Below are 17,638 nucleotides of genomic sequence, written 5' to 3'. Positions count from 1 at the left end.
AAATGCTTGAAACATCTTCTTTCCTGCTTTGTCAAAGATTAATTAACCATATAATTCTGGGTTCATTTCTAGGTTTTCTATTCATTTCTAGGTTTTCACTGTTCTATTGATCTATGTGTCTTTGTGCCGGCACTAAACCGTTTTAATTACTAGAGCTTTCTAATATAACTTGAAGTCCAGAATTGTGATACTTCCAGCTTTCCTTTTCTTTTTCAAGATTGCTTTGCCTCTTGGGGGTCTTTTGTGGTTCCATACAAATTTTAGGGTTGTTTTCTGTAGTTCTGTGAAAAATGCCTTTGATATTTTGATAGACATTTCATTAAATGTGTAGATTGCTTTGGGTACATAGACATTTTAATAATATTTGCTCTTCCAATCCATGAGCATGGAGTGTATTTCCATTTCTTTGTGTCCTCTTCAATGTATTTCATCGGTGTTTTATAGTTTTTAAGAGTATAGGTCTTTCATCTCTTTGGTTAGGTTTATTCCTGGGTATCTTATTGGTTTTGGTGCAATTGTAAATGGGATTGATTCCCTAATGTCTCCCTCTGCTACTTCATTACTGGTGTATAGAAATGTAAAAGATTTCTATATACTGAGTTTGTATCCTGCAACTTTACTAAATTCATTTATCAGTTCTAGCAGTTTTTTGGTGGAGTCTCTCAGGTTTTCTAGATATAGTATGTATCATGTCATCTGCGAATACTGAAAGTTGTACTTCTTCCTTGCTGATTCAGATGACTTCTATGTCTTTTTTTGGGTCTGATTGCTGTAGCATACTTATTTATATTTTTGTTCCCAGACATTCACACTGTTTCTTATACAAAGTAGACACTTAGTAATGCCTTGTTCAAATCTAACTGATGAAAATAATTGTTACCTTCATTGAATGCTTATTGTGTGCCAAACACTGTGCTTGACACACTCGTCTCAATACTTACAACTGTGTTAGAGGATATCATCAATCATATTTTATGCAAAAATAAACTAAGAATTAGAGATATGAAATGAGTTTCCCTAAATAACACTGTTAATGTATGGCATGGCCAAGATTTAAATCTAAATCTAACTGGCTCCAAAATCATGCTCTTATTCACTTGCTGGATGAGAGAAAAAAGGAGGGAAGGAAGAGATGAAGAATATCTTTAGAATCTGCTCTGTAAAGATCCTGAGCAGAAGTTCAATATAAAAAAAATCATGTAATTTGCTTGTTGTAAACTACTTTTTTAATTTTTTTACTACTTTTTTCTTTAGAATTTTTTACTTAGCATTCACTCTCACACAAGCTACTCTACCTTATAAAATTATTTCCTGGACATAAAATTTTTATTTCTGTATCATCTCTATTTAAATTCCACAAAACTCTTACATTATTATGTGGTTACATTTTATTGTTATTCAACATTAGGAGCAACACTGAGTTAATCAAGCCCAAATCACAGACCCTTTAGATAAATGATCATTCATTTACTAGCTGTGTAATCCAGAAATACATACTAAAGAGATATTGATCAAACAGTTGCTAGCTGGTGACAGGGATGACAGACACAAAATTCAAATGTTTGACATGCTCACAAATTCCGTATTCAAAGTATGTTTTCATATTTTTTTAGCCAATCTAATCCTCGTCAGTGGACTGCCATCTTTGGTGCTTCAATAGCATTTCCTAAACAGAAAAGAAGAGTAAGGACTATTTTAATCCATAACAATTATAACCCTGCAACTCATGAAAATGATATTGCAGCTATACAACTTGAAGGAGGTATCAACTTTACCAAAAATATCCATAGGGTGTGTCTCCCAGAGGCTACCCAGAATATTCCACCTGGTTCTTCTGCTTATGTAACAGGATGGGGATCTCAAGAATACGGTGGTAAGTGTCTCGGGAAAAATAAAACAACAACAGCAACAAAACCTCCTGGTACTTGCTGCTATGCAATATTTTTTAATTAGGGAACACGTGAAGGACATGTTTTATGGAAGAAACCATTCTATATTCTGATGAGCCCAAGCTCTGGTTATTCCTGAGTTTCCTCAGCAAAGCAAAGCAGTGTCCCTACAAATTGTAGGAAATTTTCAAACATATTAATAGGGACATGTAAAAGAAAGTGATGAAGAAATATGAGTTCTTCAATGATGCAGAATCCCTAGGTCTCAAATGTCTCCCCTATAAAGAAAATTAAAAATAATTGAATAGAATATTTGGATAGGTATTCTCTAAGGGTTTTAACATCCTTTAAAGTATTAACAACCATTAAGGTATTCTGAGATGAAATGAATCCTGCCTCTAAAGCAAGAAACTCTACATGTGCATTGCCCACCCTTGTTTATTGAAGGAATAAAATAGGAATAAAAACGAGGGCAATGTGAAAGAACAAATAGGGCCATGGTGAAAATAAGAATATCAGCCAGGGCGTGGAAGGATGGCATTAACAATTTCCACATGCTTCAGCTCATGTTGTAGATCATGTCTCCAAGGAGTAATATGAAGGCTTAGTTGTCCTAGAAAATATTTCACTGTGTTTTCATGACCCAAAAAATTTAGTTTAATAGATAAAATTTGTGCCAATCACAAAAATGGCAGTGCCCCTTTGAAGGAACATCAATATAAAATAAATCAGTTCTCTAGCCTTGAAATCCAACTGGTTTCTCTTTCATTGTTAGACTAAAGGTTATTCAATGTGTTATTTTCCCAATTCAAAGTCAGTCAGTGAATAATTTAAATCCTACTAGTAGATCTTAAAACAGCAGTTTTATTTTGCTCTCAGGTTCTAAGGGGCACAGCATGGCAAAGCTAAAGGAAAAAAATAAAATTGACCTGTATAAAGGAGTTATTCTACTCTACTATAGGAATCTCTTCTGACAAGAAACTCTGACATATATCTTCCATAGCTTCCTTTGCTGCATAAGAAATTGTGTTTGGGATACATTTATTCCTTCACATATTTATCATAAGGTTATTAATTTATCCATTTTATTTCTGCTTTTATACTTCACAGGTAACACAGTTTCAGATCTACAGCAAGCACGGGTCAGAATAATAAGTAATGATGTATGTAATGCACCAACTAGTTATAACGGAGCTGTCAGGCCTGGAATGCTCTGTGCTGGCCTACCTCAAGGTGGAGTGGATGCATGCCGGGTAAGTTCATGACAATATTATCACATCATTATCCAAGTTTGTAAGTACTTACTAGCATGTGATACTGTGATAGGCATAGAGGTAACATAATTATAATACACAGCCTTGATCCTCTAAAAACTTAACTAGATTTTAGAGTTAAAATTCTCTTATGCAGTTGAACACCAATTTTTGTTGCTGTGGTTATTGAACACCAATTTTGAGAAACCAAATTCCAGAATGTTAACCACCCAAGTTCAAGAACAGGACAGAACTGCATTGAATTCCTTAACCTCTATGACAAATTTTTTTATCTGTAAAATGGGGATAATAATAGTACTGAACTTTAGCCAGGCCTGTGCTAAAAAACAAAGAAATCTCAGTCATCTCAGCTATTTTTCCTGTTTTTAACCTAGACCATGACCACTGATGTAATTTCAATCTCTGATAAAAAAAAAAAATTCAATCTCAAACTTTCAAACACTATAAAGGTTTAAATAAATTAATCCGTCCCCTGAGAGTCATAGACAATAATTGATTTTAAAATATAAATAAAACCTGAATATCAGCACCTTGAGGATAAAAAAAATGTACACAAAAAGCTTAGTTACTATAGTCACAACAGTTTCCATAACTGTAAAACAGCATAAATGAGGAGGGGGGGAAACTATTAGATCTAGCCTGTCATTTTCAACCAAACATAAAAATGCAAATAATTATGAAATCTTAAAGTAATTAGAATAGCATTTTTTTAAAGATTTTATTTATTCATGAGAGACACAGAGAGAGAGAGAGAGAGAGGCAGAGACAGGCAGAGGGAGAAGCAGGCTCCATGCAGGGAGCCCGACCTGGGACTCGATCCCGGGACTCCAGGATCACGCCCTGGGCTGAAGGCGGCGCTAAACTGCTGAGCCACCTGGGCTGCCCAGAATAGCATTTTAATACTAACATTTTAATTATATTATCTAAACAATTAACGTGTTTATGTCTTTTAGTAGATTTTAATCCTAAGTCTGAAACTCCATATTGTAACAGCAACAACTACTTACTATCAGAAATTACATTTCTAGAAATTTAGAAAAATTAATCTTTTCTTGAGGAATCTGCTGCTGTTTTGGGGGGGGGGCAGATAGTATGCAAAAAAATCAGGTTTATTCTTTCCTCAAACATTACTGAGTTTTTTATTTCGTGCTCACAATCTTGAAAAAGTAGATAAGAAGTAGCTCTTCCACAGTTTTCTCAAAGATCCCAATCTATGAGCATTTTCCCAAAATTAAACATTTTTATTGACTGCAAGGTTGTGTAAATGGAGAGGAATTGTTTATCAATTTTGAAAATACCATTAATTACCCATTGGCCTTTTCCCTTTAAGTGGAGATGTCTTTGTGATAGAGAACACTTCTTGTTCCACTTCCTGTTTATTTTTTATTGCTAGCTCTGTATCAACAAATTCTCAAATTTCATAGTGATTTTCAAAAAAACTCACCAATCAAATAAGCAACATACCTGTACGCTGACAATTCTGGTTCTACTAAGAGCATTAACTAGATTGAGTTAAGGAAACACCTGAAAGATAAAAGGGTGTTACTCATGCTTCACTCAAGATGCCCCTTTCCACCTTCATACACAAATTCTGCTCTTCCTTTTAAGCCCAGATCAAGCCCTAATTTATCATGAAACTTCCCCTGTGTGTTCCACTCCAGAACTCAATAATTTTCACTGAAATACAACAATACATAGAGTTTGTGCCTCAAAAAGAAATCACAGTTTACAAAAAGGCTTATGAGATCATACTTGTTTCAGTTCATCCACCCATTCATTCATTCATTCATTCAGAGAAAACGTATGAATTACTTTCTGTACACCAGATACTGTGCCAGCATAGCAATGTAGTCCTTGCATTCATGAAAGCTATATAGTCTAGAAGACAGAACACAAGCTCAAATGTCTGATCAGGCAGTGAAGCTGTCCAGAATCAGGAAAATTATGTGTGCCTCTTAGGTTAACATCTGCTTGCCACTCTTGGTAAGACATGCAGAGAAATTTCTTACTAGAAAGGAGAAGAAATCACAGCAAAAACACAATGATGAGTAAGTGCTGAGAACTGGCTAACTGAAGTGCAAACACACAACCCAAAGGAGGCAGGTGCCAATTAGCTCTATGCAGTGCTTACCATGGTGATTCACACACTGACCCTTCTCCCCATCTAGACCAGTAATTAAGTAGGTATGAAAAGCTAGCTACTAAGCATAGTCAAATGAACAGCAAACTATTTTAAACTCACACGTGGTAAAAGCTAACTTTTATAGTACAGACCATATGCCAGGTTGCACTGAAAGTGTTGTGTGTGTAAAACTCATTTATAGAAGCATTATTTGCAGATGAGGAAACCAAGGCAGAGAGAGCTGAGCACTGGGTGTTATACTATACGTTGGCAAATTGAACTTCAATTAAAAAGAGAGAGAGAGAGAGAGAGAGAGAGAGAGCTAGCTTACTGAAGTTCATATGGCTGATAAGCAGAGGATTCCAACCCAGGCTCTCTAACTCCAGAAGCCACAGACTTAACCTACCATGCAGTATGTCAAACAGACTAAATTTGTCTCCCCATCTAGATTACTGCATTAAAATATTTGTTGGTTAGTTTATTATAATTGGTGAGTAGGTATTTCATAAGGAATGTTTTACTCATTGCCATATAAATGTCTTTTTCATTATTCACCAAAGAATACTTTTTGATAATATATTATGCCTCAGACACCATGCAGGACTATGAAAAGGAAGATAAGTGAGACTTCTGAAGACTCATTCATCCAACAAATATTTCCTTAGCATCACCAATGAGATAGAAGTTTAGGATACAGCAGTGTCCAGAATAGGTAGGCCTTCCCTGGCAGGCCTTCTAGAGTAGCCAAAAAACCAGACAATTAGCAAGTATTCTACAAGCCGTGAGTTTTGCAGCAATGCACAGATGCCACGAGGGGAACTGGTACAAGGGAGTAAGTTCAAACAGTCACCCGAGGTGCTTGTAAAAAATAACACAGGAGGGGGGATCCCTGGGTGGCACAGCGGTTTGGCGCCTGCCTTTGGCCCAGGGCGTGATCCTGGAGACCCGGGATGGAATCCCACATCGGGCTCCCGGTGCATGGAGCTTGCTTCTCCCTCTGCCTATGTCTCTGCCTCTCTCTCTCTCTCTCTCTCTCTCTCTGTGACTATCATAAAAAATAAAAATAAAATAATAATAATAATAATAATAATACAGGAGGGAAAGAGATGTACACAAGATATGGGAGCACAGGCAATGAAAAACTAATCCAGCCCAAAGCTAGTAGGGGTGACAGTGGGGAGGAAGATACAGGCCAGGGAAGGCTCCCCAAAAGAGGTAACGTCTGGGATGGGAAGCACTCAGCCAGGCAACTGAGGACAGTGGGAAACGTGCTTCTCATCTTCTCACATTTGCTGAAGGAACAACATGTGGTCTTGAAGGATTTTGGTAATTTTCACTTGAAAATTGGTATAGTATTTCAACGTTGTATAATGTCTCAATAGGGAATGTTAGACTAAATTTATTTACTGTCATAATGGATGTGACTTCTGCTGATATAGAAATAAACTCCTTAATACTTTAGGTTGTCTCACACTTAAGCAATTAATCATTGTGTTTCCCTCAGGGTGACTCGGGTGGCCCACTGGTTCAAGAGGACTCACGGCGGCTCTGGTTCCTCGTGGGGATAGTAAGCTGGGGGGACCGATGCGGTCTGCCAGATAAGCCAGGAGTGTACACTCGAGTGACAGCCTACCGTGACTGGATAACTGAAAAAACTGGAGTCTAGCACAATAAATGCATCTTTGTGGCAAAGTCTGTATGCAGGTGTACATCTAAAATTCCAAGACTTTCCTTTTCAGCTGCTAAAGAAACCGAAAGTTCCCTATTTTAACATCCTGTTACTACATAGATATGGTTTCATCAACACTATATGTTCTTTATTACTCTGGATTTTAAGTTTTGTCAAGAAAGCTATATGAATGCTGCCTCGTATCATGGCTTGTGCCAGGGGTAACATGTAAACTAGCTACAGAGGTAACAATTTTATAGCAGTTGTGATAAGAGCGAGGAGTGAGAAAAACCAGTACCCTGCGAGTTAAACATTAGAGGACTCTGGATGAGTCTGCAGGGTTAGAGGAGTATTCCCCAAAAAGTCTCACTGAAACTGATAAGTAGGCAAAATAGAGAAACTCACAAGGGGAAAAAGTGGCAGGATAACTTTCAAGACAGAAAGAACAGCAAGAGGCAAGAAAAATACTATTTACTTGAAATTTCTGTTTACTCAATATTCTACAAGTGGTATAAGTCCTAGATCCCTACAGCAATCTTAATTATCCTATAAAAACACACTCCCATAGGAACTGATAAATTTCAGGCATTTAAGAGCAAAGCTAAAATAGTCATTCCTCAACTAAGACTCCATGAATTATGATTTCATGATGACTTTTATTAAAAATATCCCTCATCTCTATGAAAAAAGAGAACTTATTTCCTCCATAAACTGATGAAATACAACAACACAACCTTCTCAGCTGACTTATAACTATGCAGTGCTTTTGAACAACTAAATAGGAGTAATCTTAAGAACTAAAGATCACCCAGTGCAAGTTATTTTTGAGAATTTAAGGATCCTCAATAGCTAAATCCAAGTAATGAATTTTCAGTCATATATGAAGAATTGTTTTGCAAAGAGAAAGATTAGTGTAATTTCAATAAAATTATTGTAGAAAAGGAACATTTCTCTCTCTTCCTCTTTCTTTCTCCCTTTGTCTCCCTTACACACACTTTACAAAAGAACATAAATCCATTAAAATTTAATGGCACAGCAATTTATGTAGTCTGAATTGTGAATGTAACTGAATTTTTATGGGATTTTAGCATTAACTGAAGCTTGGTTACGCATGACCATCTATGTGTCAGGGCTTCCTCCTTCTAGAAGCTACCATAACATTTGGGTATCAGAACTACAACATGTGTTATGATGCAAACTTCTTGTATTTCCTCATGTAAATTGCTAAACAGATCTACAGAGAAATCATTTACTTTTAAGGAAAAGAAGTTGAAAATTTAACCAGTTTGATGAAATGTACAAATTATCGATACACCTTATTTCAGATAAACTCTTTTAAAACTATTTCCCCACCTAAGTATTCATGGAAGTCATAGTTATAATTTATGAAGGACAATTCAAAACAATTTATTTAATTGGTTCTCCTACAAGAGAACTAACTGCTAAGTAGAATTTAAAGGCTTGGCACTTCTGCTGCCTTATAATCAAGTCCTATAACTGAGACAAGCGTCCAGCTTGACACTCCTTGGCTTTACCCTGTGAGGACAACATTAAACTGGTAATTTTGAGTAAGCCTCAAAGAAAGTGTGTTTTGTGTATGGGTGTGTTGGGGTGTGTGTGTGTGTACATGCCCTCACATAATCATAAACATATTTTTATTTGTTCCTATATTTTGAAAGCTATATAAAGTACTTATTTAGCAAAATAAAACAAACTCAGTTTATTGAAAATAAAATATTATTTAAAAAATATGTTTATTTTTATGAAGAGATATTTGAATACCAGAATACCCATTTAAGAGCTCCTTTCTTATTTATTTATTTATTTTTAAAGTACTGATGGGTTCAACTTCTCTGAGACCTAAGTAACTCCATGAGAACAATTTTGGATATTTGTGGGAAGAGTGGTCATTCATAAATTCTTTCAGTTCCTAAAAAAATCATTCTGGAAACTCTGGCAAAAACTTTCTAGTATCCTAATTCACTGCCAGAAAAAGTTATTACTATCAGGGAAAACTCTGTTCAGCATATAGAAAACACAGACTAACCAGTAAAAAAAAAATAAAATAGGCAAACAATGTGAATATTTGATGTTCAAACTGAATCCTATTGGATTTAAAACAGTGAGTAGAACTAATGAAAAGAGAATTATCCAAGAAAGTTTAGAGCAAACAATTGGCTGTTTTTTGCACTACTTGGAGGGCTTAATTGCAGAGTGTAGATCATTCATTTAACAAATTTATTGAGCCCTAATATGTTCTAGGCTGTTTACCAGACACTAATAAAATTAAGATAAATAAGACATAGTACCTACACTTAAGACACCCAGAGAATGGTGGTTTTGATAAACATACAATAAAACTTGATGGATGCAATAATAAAGAGTAGGATATTCATTACAGAATAACAAAAAAAGGGGTGTGGTCCTAGAAGATTCAGGGGAAATATCTTAAATATCAAAAGTGGGGAGACGCCTGGGTGGCTCCAGCAATGGAGCATCTGCCTTTGGCTCAGGGCATGATCCCGGGGCCTGGGATCAAGTCTGACATCGGGCTTCCTGAGAAGAGTCTACTTCTCCGTCTGCCTATGTCTCTGCCTCTCTCTGTGTGTCTCCCATGAATAAATAAATAAAATCTTTAAAAAACAAGTGAGTCTCCCAGAACATTGATTTGCCAAAATTAAAAATTACTCTGTAGTTTATATGAGAATGGAGCAAAGAACTTCTTAGATTATCTATCTAAATCTGTCGCAGACTCTCATTTACACAATTTAATTCCTATTTTCCAGTTGGCTAAACATTAAACACTTCCAACAGATCCAAAATAGGTGGGGTATTTTTATACTTTTCATATGTCCACATAATCCAAATCCCAAAACACAGTCTTTCTCATTTCTAGTCAATCAGTTTGATTAATATCCTATGGGGAAAACAGGTTATTTCCCTGCATACTTCTAGTGATTCATTTCTATAAGAATCAGTTGTCCTGGAATGCCTGGGTGGCTCAGCGGTGAAGCATCTGCCTTCGGCTCAGGGTGTGACCCTGAAGCTCCAGGATCAAGCCCCCTATTGGGCTTCCTGCATGGAGCCTGCCTTTCCCTCTGCCTCTCACTGTGTCTTTCATGAATAAATAAATAAAATCTTTTTTTTTTTTTTTAAAGAATCCATTGTCTTTTGAAGGAACAGTTCCCATGTCAAGAGAAATACTTAGGCAGAAGCTGGATGATCACCTACAGAAATGTTTTGGAGGATTTCTACAATGGGTCAGGCTTAAAAAAGGATGATTTCCATGGTCCCTTCCAGGCTAATATTCTACCTTCAATAAGGAAATAGTTTTGAGGGAGCATAAGATCTCTGAGAAAATAAGGAGTTGCAAAGCTTTGGGACATTGTTTGCTTAATCTGGTGCACAACCATGATACAAATCATCTACAGAGAGGAGGGGCAAGACGGCAGAAGAGTAGGGTCCCCAAATCACCTGTCTCCACCAAATTACCTAGAAAACCTTCAAATTATCCTGAAAATCTACGAATTCGGCCTGAGATTTAAAGAGAGAACAGCTGGAATGCTCCAGTGAGAAGAGTTTGCGCTTCTACCAAGGTAGGAAGACGGGGAAAAAGAAATAAAGACACAAAAGGCCTCCAAGGGGGAGGGGCCCCGCGAGGAGCCGGGCTGAGGCCGGGGCGAGTGTCCCCAGGACAGGAGAGCCCCGTCCCGGAGACGCAGGAGCTGCACCGACCTTCCCGGGGGAAAGGGGCTCCAGGGAGGTGGAGCAGGACCCCAGGAGGGCGGGGATGCCCTCGGGCTCCGGGGACACTAACAGACACCTGCGCACCGGGGAGTGCGCCGAGCTCCCTAAGGGCTGCAGCGCGCACGGCGGGACCCGGAGCAGCTCAGAGGGGCTCGGGCAGAGGAAGAGGCTCCATGCGGAGGGGGCTGCGGGGCGGGAGCAGCTCGGGGGGGCTCGGGGGGCTCGGGGGCGGCTCGGTGGAAGGGGCTGCGCAGCCCCAGGAGCGCTAATGAAACAGCGCAGGCCCCAGAGCACTGGTCGCCCGGACACGCCCAGGATCCGGCCTCTCCCGGGACAGGCAGAGGCCGGGAGGGCCCAGGACAGCGAGGACGCTCCTGCCCCAGCTGAGCAGATCAGCGGCCCCGCCCCGGAGCCTCCAGGCCCTGCAGATGGAGAGCTCTGGAGCTACTGCGGGAGCTGACTCCAGGGCTGCAGAGCTGGCCCCGTCACTTCGGTTGTTCCTCCTGGGGCCTCACGGGGTAAACAACCCCCACTGAGCCCTGCACCAGGCAGGGGCAGAGCAGCTCCCCCAAGTGCTAACACCTGAGAATCAGCACAACAGGCCCCTCCCCCAGAAGACCTGCTAGACGGACAAGTTCCAGGGGAAGTCAAGGGACTTAAAGTACACAGAATCAGAAGATACTCCCCCGTGATTCTTTTTTTATTTTTATTTTTTTTGATGTTGTTTTGTTTTGTTTTGTTTTGTTTTGCTTTTTGATTTGTTTCCTTCCCCCACCCCCCTTTTTTTCCTTTCTTTCTTTTTCTTTCTCTTTTTCTTCTTTTTTTCGCTTTTTTCTTCCTTTTTTTTTCCTCTTTCTCTTTTCTTTCCTTCTTTCTCTCCTCTCTTTTTCTCCTTTTCCCAATACAACTTGCTTTTGGCCACTCTGCACTGAGCAAAATGACTGGAAGGAAAACCTCACCTCAAAAGAAAGAATCAGAACAGTCCTCTCTCCCACAGAGTTACAAAATCTGGATTACAATTCAATGTCAGAAAGCCAATTCAGAAGCACTATTATACAGCTACTGGTGGCTCTAGAAAAAAGCATAAAGGACTCAAGAGACTTCATGACTGCAGAATTTAGAGCTAATCAGGCAGAAATTAAAAATCAATTGAATGAGATGCAATCCAAACTAGAAGTCCTAACAACGAGGGTTAACCAGGTGGAAGAACGTGTGAGTGACATAGAAGACAAGTTGATGGCAAAGAGGGAAACTGAGGAAAAAAGAGACAAACAAGTAAAAGATCATGAAGATAGATTAAGGGAAATAAACGACAGCCTGAGGAAGAAAAACTTACGTTTAATTGGGGTTACCGAGGGCGCCGAAAGGGACAGAGGGCCAGAATATGTATTTGAACAAATTCTAGCTGAAAACTTTCCTAATCTGGGAAGGGAAACAGACATTCAGATCCAGGAAATAGAGAGTTCCCCCCCCCCAAAATCAATAAAAACCGTTCAACACCTCAACATTTAATAGTGAAGCTTGCAAATTCCAAAGATAAAGAGAAGATCCTTAAAGCAGCAAGAGACAAGAAATCCCTGACTTTTATGGGGAGGAGTATTAGGGTAACAGCAGACCTCTCCACAGAGACCTGGCAGGCCAGAAAGGGCTGGCAGGATATATTCAGGGTCCTAAATGAGAAGAACATGCAACCAAGAATACTTTATCCAGCAAGGCTCTCATTCAAAATGGAAGGAGAGATAAAGAGCTTCCAAGACAGGCAGCAACTGAAAGAATATGTGACCTCCAAACCAGCTCTGCAAGAAATTTTAAGGGGGACTCTTAAAATTCCCCTTTAAGAAGAAGTTCAGTGGAACAATCCACAAAAACAAGGACTGAATAGATATCATGATGACACTAAACTCATATCTCTCAATAGTAACTCTGAACATGAACGGGCTTAATGACCCCATCAAAAGGCGCAGGGTTTCAGACTGGATTAAAAAAGCAGGACCCATCTATTTGCTGTCTACAAGAGACTCATTTGAGACAGAAGGACACCTACAGCCTGAAAATAAAAGGTTGGAGAACCATTTACCATTCAAATGGTCCTCAAAAGAAAGCAGGGGTAGCCATCCTTATATCAGATAAACTAAAATTTACCCCGAAGACTGTAGTGAGAGATGAAGAGGGACACTATATCATACTTAAAGGATCTATTCAACAAGAGGACTTAACAATCCTCAATATATATGCCCCGAATGTGGGAGCTGCCAAATATATAAATCAATTATTAACCAAAGTGAAGAAATACTTAGATAATAATACACTTATACTTGGTGACTTCAATCTAGCTCTTTCTACCCTCGATAGGTCTTCTAAACACAACATCTCCAAAGAAACGAGAGCTTTAAATGATACACTGGACCAGTTGGATTTCTCAGATATCTACAGAACTTTACATCCAAACTCAACTGAATACACATTCTTCTCAAGTGCACATGGAACTTTCTCCAGAATAGACCACATACTGGGTCACAAATCAGGTCTGAACCGATACCAAAAGATTGGGATTGTCCCCTGCATATTCTCAGACCATAATGCCTTGAAATTAGAACTAAATCACAACAAGAAGTTTGGAAGGACCTCAAACACGTGGAGGTTAAGGACCATCCTGCTAAAAGATGAAAGGGTCAACCAGGAAACTAAGGAAGAATTAAAAAGATTCATGGAAACTAATGAGAATGAAGATACAACCGTTCAACATCTTTGGGATGCAGCAAAAGCAGTCCTGAGGGGGAAATACATCGCAATACAAGCATCCATCCCATCCAAAAAATGGAAAGAACTCAAATACAAAAGCTAACCTTACACATAAAGGAGCTAGAGAAAAAACAGCAAAGAGATCCTACACCCAGGAGAAGACGAAAGTTAATAAAGATTCGAGCAGAATTCAATGAAATCGAGACCAGAAGAACTGTGGAACAGATCAACGGAACCAGGAGTTGGTTCTTTGAAAGAATTAATAAGATAGATAAACCATTCGCCAGCCTTATTAAAAAGAAGAGAGAGAAGACTCAAATTAATAAAATCATGAATGAGAAAGGAGAGATCACTACCAACACCAAGGAAATACAAACGATTTTAAAAACATATTATGAACAGCTATACGCCAATAAATTAGGCAATCTAGAAGAAACGGACGCATTCCTGGAAAGCCACAAACTACCAAAACTGGGACAGGAAGAAATAGAAAACCTGAACAGGCCAATAACCAGGGAGGAAATTGAAGCAGTCATCAAAAACCTCCCAAGACACAAGAGTGAGTCTGGGGCCAGATGGCTTCCCAGGGGAATTTTATCAAACGTTTAAAGAAGAAACCATACCTATTCTCCTAAAGCTGTTTGGAAAGATAGAAAGAGATGGAGTACTTCCAAATTCGTTCTATGAGGCCAGCATCACCTTAATTCCAAAACCAGACAAAGACCCCACCAAAAAGGAGAATTACAGACCAATATCCCTGATGAACATGAATGCAAAAATTCTCAACAAGATACTGGCCAATAGGATTCAACAATACATTAAAAAAATTATTCACCATGACCAAGTGGGATTTATTCCCGGGACACAAGGCTGGTTCAACACCAGTAAAACAATCAATGTGATTCATCATATCAGCAAGAGAAAAACCAAGAACCATATGATCCTCTCATTAGATGCAGAGAAAGCATTTGACAAAATACAGCATCCATTCCTGATCAAAACTCTTCAGAGTGTAGGGATAGAGGGAACATTCCTCGACATCTTAAAAGCCATCTATGAAAAGCCCACAGCGAATATCATTCTCAATGGGGAAGCACTGGTAGCCTTTCCCCTAAGATCAGGAACACGACAGGGATGTCCACTCTCACCACTGCTGTTCAACATAGTACTGGAAGTCCTAGCCTCAGCAATCAGACAACAAAAAGACATTAAAGGCATTCAAATTGGCAAAGAAGAAGTCAAACTCTCCCTTTTCGCCGATGACATGGTACTCTACATAGAAAACCCAAAAGTCTTCACCCCAAGATTGCTAGAACTCATACAGCAATTTGGCAGCATGGCAGGATACAAAATCAATGCCCAGAAGTCAGTGGCATTTCTATACACTAACAATGAGACTGAAGAAAGAGAAATTAAGGAGTCAATCCCATTTACAATTGCACCCAAAAGCATACGATACCTAATAAACCTAACCAAAGATGTAAAGGATCTATACCCTCAAAACCATAGAACACTTCTGAAAGAAATTGAGGAAGACACAAAGAGATGGAAAAATATTCCATGCTCATGGATTGGCAGAATTAATATTGTGAAAATGTCAATGTTACCCAGGGCAATATACACGTTTAATGCAATCCCTATCAAAATACCATGGACTTTCTTCAGAGAGTTAGAACAAATTATTTTAAGATTTGTGTGGAATCAGAAAAGACCCCGAATAGCCAGGGGAATTTTAAAAAAGAAAACCATATCTGGGGGCATCACGATGCCAGATTTCAGGTTGTACTACAAAGCTGTGGTCATCAAGACAGTGTGGTACTGGCACAGAAACAGATACATAGATCAATGGAACAGAATAGAGAACCCAGAAGTGGACCCTCAACTTTATGGTCAACTAATATTTGACAGAGCAGGAAAGACTATCCACTGGAAAAAAAGACAGTCTCTTCAATACATGGTGCTGGGAAAATTGGACATCCACATGCAGAAGAATGAAACTAGACCACTCTCTTGCACCAGACACAAAGATAAACTCAAAATGGATGAAAGATCTAAATGTGAGACAAGATTCCATCAAAATCCTAGAGAAGAACACAGGCAACACCCTTTTTGAACTCGGCCATAGTAACTTCTTGCAAGATACATCCATGAAGGCAAAAGAAACAGAAGCAAAAATGAACTATTGGGACTTCATCCAGATAAGAAGCTTTTGCACAGCAAAGGATACAGTCAACAAAACTAAAAGACAACCTACAGAATGGGAGAAGAGATTTGCAAATGACGTATCAGATAAAGGGCTAGTTTCCAAGATCTATAAAGAACTTCTTAAACTCAACACCAAAGAAACAAACAATCCAATCATGAAATGGGCAAAAGACATGAACAGAAATCTCACAGAGGAAGACATAGACATGGCCAACATGCACATGAGAAAATGCTCTGCATCACTTGCCATCAGGGAAATACAAATCAAAACCACACTGAGATCCCACCTCACACCAGTGAGAATGGGGAAAATTAACAAGGCAGGAAACCACAAATGTTGGAGAGGATGCGGAGAAAAGGGAACCCTCTTACACTGTTGGTGGGAATGTGAACTGGTGCAGCCACTCTGGAAAACTGTGTGGAGGTTCCTCAATGAGTTAAAAATAGACCTGCCCTACTACCCAGCAATTGCACTGTTGGGGATTTACCCCAAAGATTCAGATGCAATGAAACGCAGGGACACCTGCACCCCGATGTTTCTAGCAGCAATGGCCACAATAGCCAAACTGTGGAAGGAGCCTCGGTGTCCATCGAAAGATGAGTGGATAAAGAAGCTGTGGTCTATGTGTACAATGGAATATTCCTCAGCTATTAGAAATGACAAATACCCACTATTTGCTTCCACGTGGATGGAACTGGAGGGTATTATGCTGAGTGAAGTAAGTCAGTCGGAGAAGGACAAACATTGTATGTTCTCATTCATGTGGGGAATATAAATAATAGTGAAAGGGAATATAAGGGAAGGGAGAAGAAATGTGTGGGAAATATCAGAAAGGGAGACATAACATAAAGACTCCTAACTCTGGGAAACAAACTAGGGGTGGTGGAAGGGGAGGAGGGCGGGGGGTGGGAGTGATTGGGTGACAGGCACTGGGGGTTATTCTGTATATTGGTAAATTGAACACCAATAAAAAAAATAAATAAATGAATTAAAAAAAAAACAAATCATCTACAGTAAAGAAATCAAACCGATCAAAAATCAAGTGAAGTAGAAATCCATTTTGGAGGAAAAAAAGCAACTGAATGAAAACAGGAATTCAAAATGCAAACAGGAATCTCAGGGCATTTTCCAGAACAACGCCAACCTTCAACCTCCAACAATACAAATTAGACTGAAATTACTAATGCAATAAAAATCAGATGATACATTAATAAAAGGGGTTTCCCTACAAAATTCATCCATCTAACCATTCATTTTTTCACTCATCCATTTATCAATAGTTTTTTTTAGATTTTATTTACTTATTTGAGAGAGAGAGCAAGCATGAGTGGGGGAGAAAGGAGACGAGAAGCAGACTCTCCACTGAGCCGGGAGCCGATGTGTGGCTTGATCCTAGGACTGTGAGATTATTACCTGAGCCAAAGGCAGACACTTAACCAACTCAGCCATCCAGGTGCCTCTAAAAATATTTTGAGTAATTATAATGTGCCAGGCATTATTCTGAGCTAGTTAAGGCAACTTCTAAGAAAGACCAAGCCAGGCAGATAAACAAGCAAGTATGTAAGTCCTAAGGTGACAATTTTGTGAGTTTGAGGAACAGTAAGAAGTCAATGTGGTTGGACCAAAGCTAATGAAAGAGAAACTGGTGTTAAAGAAGTTGAAGAAATAGGCACACAGGCCGTACAAAGAAGTTTTTATTTTATTCTAATTTGAGGATAAGATTTTGGGGAGAATCACAACACCTGGGTATCAGAATAACTACATGCATTGTAGTGCAAACTTCTTGTTTTTCTTCATGTAAATTCTGAAGAGGCATACTTTATTTCATTGGTTCTACAAAAAGAGCACTGCCAAGTTAACTCTGAAGGCTTGGCTGTTCTGCTGCCCTATACGATCAAATTTCCATTTTCCAAAGATTAATATGACTACTCTAAGAGAAAGAAGTACAACAGGACATAAGTATAAGAAGGGATACAAGTCAGAAGACTC

The 17,638-nt window shown here is 38.9% G+C and overlaps 1 protein-coding gene across 1 annotated transcript in view; it reads left to right on the top strand.

Annotated features, from left to right (window-relative positions):
• The window catches only part of TMPRSS11D (transmembrane serine protease 11D), a 54,616-nt gene extending 47,632 nt beyond the window's left edge, over window positions 1-6,984 (top strand). The window contains exons 8-10 of the mRNA XM_077846632.1: window positions 1,614-1,873; window positions 3,000-3,142; window positions 6,790-6,984. Of these exons, the coding sequence (XP_077702758.1) occupies window positions 1,614-1,873; window positions 3,000-3,142; window positions 6,790-6,951 (565 nt within the window). The 3' untranslated portion in view covers window positions 6,952-6,984. The remainder of the gene's footprint in view (window positions 1-1,613; window positions 1,874-2,999; window positions 3,143-6,789) is intronic.
• The last annotated feature ends 10,654 nt before the right edge of the window (window positions 6,985-17,638 follow it).

The sequence above is a fragment of the Canis aureus genome, chromosome 14 (genome assembly GCF_053574225.1).
Source record: "Canis aureus isolate CA01 chromosome 14, VMU_Caureus_v.1.0, whole genome shotgun sequence".
Lineage (NCBI taxonomy): Eukaryota > Metazoa > Chordata > Mammalia > Carnivora > Canidae > Canis > Canis aureus.
Note: the sequence above shows the minus strand (reverse complement) of the source record. Positions and strands in the feature narration are given on the sequence as shown.